This window comes from Topomyia yanbarensis, chromosome 2 (assembly GCF_030247195.1).
Source record: "Topomyia yanbarensis strain Yona2022 chromosome 2, ASM3024719v1, whole genome shotgun sequence".
Classification (NCBI taxonomy): Eukaryota; Metazoa; Arthropoda; class Insecta; order Diptera; family Culicidae; genus Topomyia; species Topomyia yanbarensis.
This window is the reverse complement of record NC_080671.1, coordinates 105,750,450-105,762,070: the sequence shown is the minus strand read 5'-3', so window position 1 is coordinate 105,762,070 and position 11,621 is coordinate 105,750,450. Positions and strand designations below refer to the sequence as shown.

At 41.9% G+C, this 11,621-nt stretch overlaps 1 protein-coding gene across 1 annotated transcript; it reads right to left on the bottom strand.

Moving 5' to 3' along the window:
* Positions 1–1,206: 1,206 nt before the first annotated feature.
* Positions 1,207–2,742, bottom strand: LOC131679649 (uncharacterized). Its single transcript, XM_058960382.1, has one exon. It carries the CDS (start codon positions 2,740–2,742, stop codon positions 1,207–1,209), a length of 1,536 nt encoding a protein of 511 aa, XP_058816365.1.
* Between the last annotated feature and the right edge of the window lie 8,879 nt (positions 2,743–11,621).

The following is an 11,621-nucleotide window of genomic DNA, read 5'->3' as shown; positions in this document are numbered from 1 at the left end:
TTTGTGAAAAATACTCTCTATGACATCGGATGACACTGACGTTTCACTCAACAGTCGGGCAAGAAGATTGCCCAATGCTGTCATTGCTCCTTTTATAGTGGCTCAGTCGGAAACATGTTGTCCCGGAAACCCTTCTCTCTGGTCTAATTTTGGGCATTGGTAAAGATGTCGATGAAATGTCGATGATTGGCGAATTTTGGTGACGATGACAACTAGAAGGCGCTGGATTCTTCTTCGTATGCGAACTTCCTGACCCCTTCAGAAAACATATTTTTGAACATCCCAACTATCCGCTATCTGCTAATCGATGAAACGAACGGTTTGTCCCTCGCGCCAAAATCGATGATCATCTGACATGACGTTTCTGCATTTTATTTCATTGGCTGCCACGAGTTCGACGGTTGCTGCTGACAATTATTTCTGGCGAATAAAACAGACCCGGTAGCGGGTTCAAAGGATTTAGGGAATATTGGACAGGTGCTTACCTTGTCCCTTTTTTAAAGGGCCTTGTATTTTATTTCAGGTGATCTGCTTCTGCTGCATTTGATTCATCCGATGACACGACGGGAAGTAAACAAAGCTTCGCAACAGGACGAGTAAATTTCCCTTGTGGTGTTTGTAGTGTAACTACTCTGGTGATGCCATCCGGACCAGGATGCAGTTCGTGAATCCTACCAGTTGGCCATCGCATGGGAGCCAATTTTTCCTCCTTGATGATAACAAGCTGGTTTTTGGCGAGCTGTACCGGTGGACTGCACCACTTCGTTCTCGCCTAAAGAGTTGAAAGATACTCGGTGTGCCATCTTCTCCATACATCCTGCAGGATTTTTTGAGTCTGCTGCCACTGTCTTAGGCGATTGAAAGGCACAGTGGACAGATCGACATCAGGAACGGCCTTCAATGCTGACCCCGTCAAGAAGTGTCCTGGTGTTAGTGGGTTGTAGTCCGAAGGATCGTCACTGAGAGGCACGATTGGTCTCGAATTGAGGCAGGATTCAATTTGCGCTAATAGTGTTTCCATGTCGTCATGAGCTAGTGAACGGTTTTCCAAAACTCGAACAAAATGTTTCTGTGCCGATTGAATGGCAGCCTCCCATAAGCCGCCAAAATGTGAAGCTTTAGGTGGGTTAAAGTGCCATTTGATTCCGGTTTCGTTGCACTCCTGAAAAATTGCTTGCTGATGTTCTTTGCTGCGAATGAGAGTTTTTAGTTCGTTAGCAGCTCCAACAAAATTTCTACCATTGTCGCTGTATAGGTTGAACACAATCCACGACGAGCAACGAAACGTCTAAGTGCTTGTATGAATTTTTGAGTGCTGATGTCTGCCACCAGTTCCAGGTGCACAGCCTTTGTGCAAAAACATATAAAAACGGCTACGTAGGCCTTCCGCGCAGCGGCTCGACGGTGAGGTGGCTGTAACAGTATCGGACCCCAGTAGTCAACACCAGTTGCTGAAAACGGTCGAGAGGCGATGATGCGTTTCGCTGGTAGTTCAGCCATGAACTGTTTGATTAGTTTTGGACGAGCTTTGACACAAACAACACACTTGTGGACAATTTTGCGTGCCAAGTTCCTGGCTCCTATAATCCAATACCGGAGACGTAGAATGCTGACTAGCAGCTGGGGAGCGGCATGAAGGTGTCGCTCATGATAACTTCTTACCAGTAGAGTTGACAAATGATGAGATGACGGTAGGATGATTTGATGTTTCGCGTCGTAGGGTTGCTGGGATTGATTTATCCTTCCTCCAATGCGTATCAGGCGCTCAGGGGATGATAGCATGGGATGAAACCATTTGATTCGTGATTTCGTGGAAACTGGCATTGATTTTTCGATTAACCGCCATTCTTCCATAAATGATTGCTGCTGAACGAGTCTAATTAAAATTGTTTCTGCTTCTTGTGTTTCGTTTACAGTAACGCAGGTGTTCTCTGGTCGATTTTCCTTTGCGAGTTGGCAGTTTCTAGGAAATCTAAGACAATATGCGACGATCCGCAGCATTCGTTGATATTGGGAGAATCTACTGACGAGCTGGTCGATGAAGGATGGTTCGGGTTCCACCGGTGCTACTTTGCGCGCCTCAATGGATGCTTTAGGATCCTCGATTGCAAATGGACATTGTATGGGCCATTCGTTGTCATCAAGGTGCAACCAGGTTGTTCCCTGCCACCAGTTGACACATTCTAGGAGTGTCTCTGCTGTCATTCCTCGTGATAGATGGTCGGCAGGATTTTCCTTGCCTGCTACGTGTCGCCAGGTACAATTCACCGTTGCTTGTTGAGTTTTGGAAACACGGTTTGCTACGAAGGTGGTCCAAGTTGTGGGTGGTGATTTGAGCCAGCTAAGTACCGTAGTTGAGTCCACCCAGAAGAATGTTTGGACTGGTAGTTGTAGAGATTCGACGACCCTTTCATAAAGTTGTGCTGCTAGTAAGGCCCCACACAGTTCCAATCGTGGGATGGTTTGTTGCTTGAGTGGTGTAACCTTTGATTTAGTTGTTAGCAGGGCGACCTTGACGGTGCCTGCTGAATTTGTTGACCGTACATACACACATGCCCCGTAGGCACGTTCCGAAGCATCAGAAAACAAATGCAGTTGAATCGTTGTTGGATTTGGGCACAGCACGCAGCGTTCGATGCTCAGCTCGTTCAGAAGGGGAAGTTGAGATTGGTAGGCAATCCAACGTTCTATCATCGCTTTCGGGAGTACTTGATCCCATCCCCAGGAGTGTCCATCGTCCATCGTCCTTCATCGTCCATAGTGCTTGCATGTAAAGTTTAGCCGTTGTAACAACCGGACCCACCAATCCAAGTGGGTCGAATAATTGAGCGATTTGTGAGAGTGCGATTCGTTTGGTGAGTGAGGTCGTTGTATCCGAACTGGGTAGTTGGATTCTGTATCGCAGTACATCTGAAGCCGGTTCCCAATGCAAGCCAACTGTTTTGATGCATTGATCACGATGGAAATCGACGGATGGCTGGAGCGCGCGATTTTCATTTGGGATGCCTTCGAGAACAGCTTCTTCGTTCGATGCCCATTTACGCAACTCGAATCCGCCCTTCGCTAGGAGAATTTCTAGATGCTTCCGTAGTGTTGTAGCTTCATTAATGTTTCGCGCGCCAGTGAACAAGTCGTCTACGTAAAAGTCTTTTTCGAGTACAGCAGTTGCTTCAGGGAAATTAGTTCGTTCATCTTCGGCTAGTTGTTTTAACACTCGTGTGGCTAAGAAAGGGGCGCTGGCCGTTCCGTAAGTAACGATTTTGAGTTCAAATGTGTCGATGGGTGCGTCAGTTGAATTTCGCCAAACAATTCGTTGCAGAGGAGTGTCCTGCTCGTGCAGCAGAATTTGCCGATACATTTGCTTAATGTCTGCGATGAGCATTACAGAATGCTTCCGAGAACGCATGATGATGGACCTTAACTCATCTTGCACGATTGGACCTATGATCAGAGCGTCATTTAAAGATGGTCCACTGGTTGACTTACACGAAGCATCGAAGACGACTCGTACTTTCGTTGTTGAGCTGCTCTCACGTACCACGGCATGATGGGGGAGGTGAAAACAAGGTTTAGTTATTTCTTGCGGGTTGTCGACACGTTCCATGTGTCCGAGAGTATAGTATTCGTCCATAAATTCGCGATACTTTTGACTTAACTCTTCGTTACGTGCTAACCGACGTTCTAATAAATGAAACCGTCTGATAGCAGTGCCGCGATTATCGCTTAAATTGGCTAGTGTGTCCCGTTTTAGTGGGAGTCTGACGATATACCGTCCTTCTAGCGCACGAGAGACGGTTTGACGGAAATGTTCCTCGCATTCCGCTTCTTCTACCGAATAGCAGGGCGACGAATGACCTTCCTCTAATGTCCAAAATTTTTCCATTAATTTATGTATATCAGAAATTGTAGCTACGTTCGCCACGACGGAAGTGATGGGCTTGCAGTGCGTGGTCTTTCCCGCTACTATCCAGCCAAGTACCGAGTTTACAAGCACTGGCATCGAGTCGCCTAATGGAATTCTGCCTGACACCTTGAAGAGATCGAAAAAGACTTCGACGCCTAGGATGAGGTCGACTGGATTGGCCTTACAAAATGATGGATCTGAGTGATATCTTTTTCCGCTGAACTTTGAGTGTTTGGGCGAGAGCCTCACTAATAAAGCAGCACTCACTACCGGAGTCTAAAAGTGCCCTTGCAGTGTGCTGGTTTCCGTTGTCGTCTACTAAGATAACGACGGCAGTAGCTAAAAGAACGCATTGCCGCCCGTGGCTCGATGTCGTGTAGTTGACACGTTCGACGACAGTGGCTGATATTGACGGTGCTGATTGCTGTTCGGGCAATTGCGAAGATGATTGTTTGGAGGCAGACGAATCTATTGACTTCCCATGATTAACCCCACTAGCACACAATTGAGTATGATGGTGACCTTGTCATTTGCGACACGTACTGGATGACGAACAATCTTTGGCTAAGTGTCCCCTACGCAAACAATTACGACACAGCTGATGACGACGTACTTCCCTCTCCTTGTCTTCTAAGGGCATCTTTGAGAATGTTGAACACTGGTATAACGGGTGATGCTCACTACACATGACACACTTTCGGGGATTAAACTGACTAGCTCCGTTACTAGCAACTGGACGAAAGTTTGGCCTTTTCACATTACTAGTTACTGCCGGTGCTTCGACGGCTTTGGGGTGAATATTTTGCAGCACAGTCACGCGACGCTGAATGAAAGCTGTGAGGTCGATGAACGATTTTGTGTCCTTAGTTGACGCGTATTCTTCCCAGTCTCTCCGTGTTGTTGAGTCCAGTCGTATACTGAGCATGCGAATAAGAATGATGTCCCAATATTGCGTTTGCTCGCCCAACTGCTGCAACACCTTGACGTTGGCTTCAAACTTCTCCACGAGTGAATGTAGGTCCGACGCAGATTCTCGCTTGATGGTGGCAAAGTCGAACAGGGCATCCACATAGGTCTGCTTCAGCCTCGCAGGGTTCTGGTAGTGGTCCACTAGCATGTTCCAGGCTACCGCATAATTGTTGGCACTAATGGGTATTGTTTGAACCAATTTTAAAGCGTCCCCAGTCAGGGACGAGCACAAGTAGTAGAATTTTTGTATGTTCGATAGTTCTGCCGATGAGTGGACAAGTGACAAATACAAATCGTGGAAGTTGAGCCAATTGTCTAAGTTTCCATTGAACACTGGGAGCTTTACATCGGGCAAGCGCACGTGCGATGCCGATGGAGGGAAATGACCAGCATAAGGAGAACTAGAAGCGACGCATGGTGTAACGGGTGTTTTATTAATGGTGAGCAAAAAGCCCTTTACTTTGTAGTAGGACGATTCAAAGCTGGTGCGATACTTGAACTGTTGTTCAATACCGACTTCATCGAGTGATTCAAGCTCCGTTTGTACCTTGTTGAAGTCTGACCAGAACGATACAAGATGCTCTAATCGTACCGGAACTTGGCTGGCGTTAGTATCGTCCTCGTAAGAATTCACGAACGCTTTGATGAGATCGAAGGACGTCTGGATACTACGCTGCCGTAGTTTGAGCGAATTGATGTGTCGTTCCGTAGACATATTGAACGGGAACTGCAAACGGAAGACCGCGTAGCTCAAACGAGACGGGTGAGACTTAATGGAATACTAATTACCTTTTTGAGGCAATAAATGTGCCTTGTACAAATGAATTCCTCCTGGTAGAGTTGAATACAGGATGGCGGCCGATTCCCAGCCGAGTGGATCCACAGGATGGCGGACGTAAGATGGCGATTCGATTCGCCACAATGGGATGGCGGTTGCGGACAAGTGGAGTTTCGATACTTATCCGGCTCGAAGGACCAGATGACGGCGATCAGCGAAAGCAGTGGAGTTGAACTTACAGGTAAGTAATCCCTTTTTCCTTTTCAGGTACGGTGGATGCAGGTAAGTGACGACGGTGCAGGTATGATGGACTTTAGGCACGAACGGCGGCTCAAACAGCAGGTAAGTTAAACTAAATTTTCTTATTTCAGCTTTTCTTCACTTAACTACATATTCTTCATATAACTTCAGAATAAAATAACTTATAACTTCTAATATAAACTTTGTGAAAAATACTCTCTATGACATCGGATGACACTGACGTTTCACTCAACAGTCGGGCAAGAAGATTGCCCAATGCTGTCATTGCTCCTTTTATAGTGGCTCAGTCGGAAACATGTTGTCCCGGAAACCCTTCTCTCTGGTCTAATTTTGGGCATTGGTAAAAATGTCGATGAACTGTCGATGATTGGCGAATTTTGATGACGATGACAACTAGAAGGCGCTGGATTCTTCTTCGTATGCGAACAGATGGAAACAAAAGAACTATGAAAAATTAAAAGTTGAGCAATTTTATTAAAATGGTCTAGGTTAGAATTGAATAAGTGCAAAAATAATTCGATTAATTGTACTACTTAAAGGGCGAACACGAAATTATTGCGACACCGAAAATGTCATGCCAATTTTCTTATAATGTTTAAAATCAAACCAAAATTTTAGGGTAGTTTTATACATATATTTACTTCAAAAATCAAAAGAAAAGTTAATCGATGGAGCCTTGAGTGTAAAATTGAACGCATTTTCGCTTGATGCCCTCCATCAAAGTCTTTACAGTGTCATCCGGTACCAGTTTCTCAGTTTTTTTCAATTTTTTTAACATGTCCTTCTCGTCTTTGACTGTCTTTTTGCTTTTCCGAAGTTCCCGCTTCATCATTGCCCAGTACTGCTCCACCGGGCGCAGCTCCGGACAGTTTGGCGGATTCATGTTCTTTGGAACAAAATGGACAGAATTGGCCTCATACCACTCCAGGACACTTTTAGAATAGTGGCATGATGCCAAATCTGGCCAAAATAGCGGAGCTTAGTAGTGCTGGTGCAAGAACCGCAAAAGGCGCTTCTCGAGGAACTCAGATTTGTAGATCTCGCCATTTACTGTGCCCTTTGTCACGAAAGGCTCACTCCTCAGTCCGCAAGAGCAGATGGCCTGCCAAATGAGATATTTGGAGGCGAACTTCGACATTTTCTTCTTCTTAAATTTGTCGTCCACATAGAACTTGCTCTTGTCGGTGAAAAACTCCAACCCCGGAATTTGCTTAAAATCGGCTTTTATATACGTTTCGTCGTCCATCACACAGCAGCCATATTTTGTCAGTATCTTCTCGTAGAGCTTCCGTGCCCGAGTTTTAGCCGTCGATTGTTGCCGCTCATCGCGGTTTGGAAAGTTCTGTACCTTGTATGCATGTAGTCCAGCTCTTTTCTTTGCATTCTGGACGTAGCTCTGCGACATGCCGATCTTTTTAGGCAAAGCTCGAGACGTTGGGATTGCTTTAATCATCCGCTTCACCTTTCCCTCTGTCGTTTTATTCTCCGGTCCCGGTTTTCATCCAGCTCCTTTGCCGTGGTCCAACGTCAACCGCTGCTGGAACCGCTCCAACACTCTGGAGACGGTTGAATGGTGAATGTTCAACATTTTTCCCAACTGTCGGTGCGACAGGTCAGGAAATTCCAGGTGTTTGGAAAGAATTTGTTCTCTCGACTCGCGTTGGTTCACCTCCATTTTCGTTGAATCAAAAAACACGTCTTCGAGTTTGACAGCATGTAAACAATACACATCAATGAGAAAGTGTGCAAAATTTGGTTGATTTTTACCCAATAGTAAAAAAGTTATGCCCTGTTGAATGTGTCGCAATAATTTCGTGTTCGCCCTTTACATCGCATGTTCACATGTCAAGAAATCAGTCATATTACTGCTAGCTTTGTTGACTAATACCAAAATATATAGACTGATGTTTGAGGTGGGTTTTTTGTGGCGTGATAACCATTAAAAGTAAATACCAAAGCATAATAAATATCAGGAATTATGTATCTTTCTTCAGCTTATTGCCACTTGATCAAGTCTCCCCATAAAATCTTGGTCAAGTCTCCCCAACATTAGTTAATGTCGTGCAAATTTTATTAACACTATTCCAATGTTCCGATATATGTAAAATTATTTCACTGCTCCATAAGGAATAAGATGATAAATGAGTACTTTAATAGTAATTAGTAGTTGAGTAGATATGTCCATACAAAGTGTGATAAAAAATTACATCATTTAAGGCAAATTTATTAATTACGGAATATTTTCTATAAGGAAAAGATTGTTCGATCCAAACTTTTAAAATTATGTTAAGAGATCGAAACAAGTATAAAAATATTTTTGAAATAATTTTCTGAATCGAATAGAAGGCGTCATAGCCAAAAATAGAATCTTGCGCTTGGTCAAGTCTCCCCATGTTCCCCTACACTGTATTTTTATCGCCGTCAGTTTTTCGAAAATTGTTTCCGATAGATTGAAATCTTCGTGTGTTATAGCAAATATGCGCGAGGAATGTATGGCTGCTTAAAGCAAATGAAGTTCATGATGGCCCCCTAGATTGCGGGAGACTATTCTAGAGGTGGAACACTAAAAATTAAGAGGATAAAAAAGAAGTCAATTTCTTTGCCTACTACACCAGACGCCCCCCTTAAATGCGTCGCCTTGCGAAAGCGCGGTATACTTCGAGAATGCAAACTGATGATTCTCATTGCCAGCCAGACTATTTGAGGAACTGTGGCGTAGCCAGAAACTTCGTTTGGAGGGGGGAGAATGCAAATACAAAGTGCACTGTGTGTAGAATGCAAGTGGAATAAATGCTCAAAAACTTTTCTAACGGTCAAGTTCAGATTATTTCGAAACTATCAACCTCGAAGAAGCTTTCCAACATAAAAGGCGCATCTTTTGATATAATTTTAGTGCATAAATCTTCTAGAAGTAATTATTGAGAAGTAAATCTTTAAAAATAGTATGAGACTTGGTATTTTCAGTGAAGTTGTTGATAATGTCATTTTAAAAATTTTTGTTGAAAGTTTGAGGGTAACTTAAATGAAATATTTCGCGAAATAAAACGATAATTAAAAACTTTCCTAAAGCCAGTTCTTTTCAATAAAACTTTTAATTGTAAGCTTGAGACTCCCTTGAATAGAATGTGAATTTTATTGTTTATACACATCAAATACAGTAATATCAGAATAACTTCTTTTAAAAAATTTCTCTCACATATAGTCTAATATAGTATGCATGTCTTCAACAAAATTAGTTATAGAATGTCTTCAGCAAAGTTTGTTTTTCATTTTGAATATAGAGGTTTAAACCTAAGGGTCTTTCGGCTCTTTTTTCAGGTTAGAAAAAATTCTAACCTTATGCACAGACTAACAGAAATAACACCTCAAAACAATGCCTCGCCCGCTTTAACGGTCATTTTAAATATAGTTGTAGTTAGAACTGTGGCCACATTTGCAATTATGGCGCCACTGACATATGAACAAGCATATGGGGGATAGACAACTAGTGAAAAATTGTTCCCAAACCTGAGGGGTAACCCCCTCAGAAAATGAGTGCTTGGGACTGTGAATAAAAGGTGGAGCTAGTGTTCTGAAAAAATTGTCGGATCGATGTTTTTGAGGGAATTTCCTCATAGTGTTATGTCTTGTGCCTTATGCGCGGGGGTTAGAAATCGAACCCAGGCGAGCTGCGTCCAAGGCAATCAACTTAACAACAACGCTTAGCCCGCCCCATGCAACAAAGTTGTTGAAATATCATTTTTGAAAACTTCGCTGAAGACAATAAACCTCGAACTAAATTTGTTTGAAGAATAAATACTTTAGGATTATTTCTAGGTAGACTATCCGCCAAAATTAATTTATTTAAATGAGGTGCTGCTTTATGTTGTAATGTTATTCGAAGATACTAAACGTCCAAAGTTGACGATTGCGAAATAATGTGATCATTACCGTAAAAAGTTGTTGTCGAGAATTAATTTTCCTTCTATTCACTATTTAAGATCACAACTCCAAAACGAGTCTTCATATACAAAAATTTTTTACATCATTCAATTTAACACTCAAATATACACCATGAATAGCCACTAACTGGAAATATTTTGAAATTTTTATTATTTCCAATCTTGCTTAGTGGCTATTTATTTATATTTTTTGATAATACAACAAAAATCAAATGCGTCTAAAAACCTACCCTGACCTGATATAGACACACAGAAAATGTCATTTTTCATCATGTTCCTTCTACTTTTTAAAATATTCTTGACGTTGTAAACACATTGAGTTTTTTCTGAACTCTATAAGCATTCTCACAAAATACATTTTTAGCAAATATTGGATTGCATGCAATTTTACGGTGAGCAAGTTTATGTTTATAAACATCAAACTGCGCTTCCTATTCGAAGCATTGTCACTAATTCATATTTAAAAACATCCCTTCAAAAACGAGCTCATGATAATTTGACAACTATGGGACCTCGGCTAAGAGATCAGTTACAAGATCCAATTTGCACAGAAGTCTTCACGATGCCTACAACAATAAATGCAGTGATCAGACAATGTACTTCCAAAATTATTATTGCACAATATTTCATTAAATTAGTCAGCATTAAGTATTTTTTTCAATCCAATTCATTTTAAAAAAAAACCTCATGGTATTCCACTAAATTACCAACATTGTTTATACCATGGAACTGTTCTTCTATTTCTGTTTCTATTTACCACAATTTTGAATTTAGGCAAGCTATCGTGCCAATATTGAAGCTCTAGTTGCAATTTCAAATAAATTGTTATTGAAATAATATTTGTCAAAATCATTCTTTTTGTTCAAAGTCTGGGTCCCCTCGGCGGCTCTGCTTACAAATGTTGTTGGCATTCCATATGGTCGGTGTTAAGTCAGACCGGACCAAGTGACATGATATTGATTTCGAGAAAAACGAGTTTAAAGTTTGAATCGCAGCATCCTTTACGTTATAATTTGAAAACTAATTTTTGCCATAATTCTTGCTTATTATTACAAATTTCATATTTGGTAATAGTCAAATATAGCATTAGAAATTCTCTATCTAGTGTGATTGATATCTCATTTTTTAAGATTTTGCGGCTTAGTCCGTTCTGACGTAACAGCGACCATATGATAGTTCATATTGGTTCCAGTTACTTTGACATAACGAATGAGTTTGCAGTACTTTAAGGATAAGTATCATTACCTCGCCACCAAAAAAATCCTATTCCAATTTTAAATTTCGCCAGTTTGATATAACTATGGGGCCCTAGTTCAATAACTATAATTTCCACACGAGAGACGATAAAAAAAGAAATTATCAAGTCTAGTTGTCTGTGGCGGTTCTTTCTCAGTACCTACGTACATTTTCGTGCCGGTGGGCGAATGTTTTTTCACGTTCGTTTCCACCGGTATCTAGAGGTGCGGCATAAATAACATTGTCGTCACTCAATTCCGGAAAATTTACTGCATTTTAATGAGCGTACCTACTGTAAGGTTTCTCTGAAAATAGATGGTTTAGACGCTGAGGTCTGTATTCTGGTTGATGTACAGCGAAGAAATATTAGAAAGGTTGAAGGCATAAGATGCAGTGTTCCTTTGCCAGTATGTAGTCCTATTGATATACATGCATGTGGTTGTTCGTCTTGTGGAGTGCGATTCAAATATATACGGTGGCATGGGACAGATGGATGCTGTCTGATTCTTAATGAGACATTTTTGTTGTATTC

Coding starts and splice junctions, on each gene's coding strand:
- LOC131679649 (XM_058960382.1), bottom strand. CDS start 2,742: ATGGACGATGGACACTCCTGGGGATGGGATCAAGTACTCCCGAAAGCG.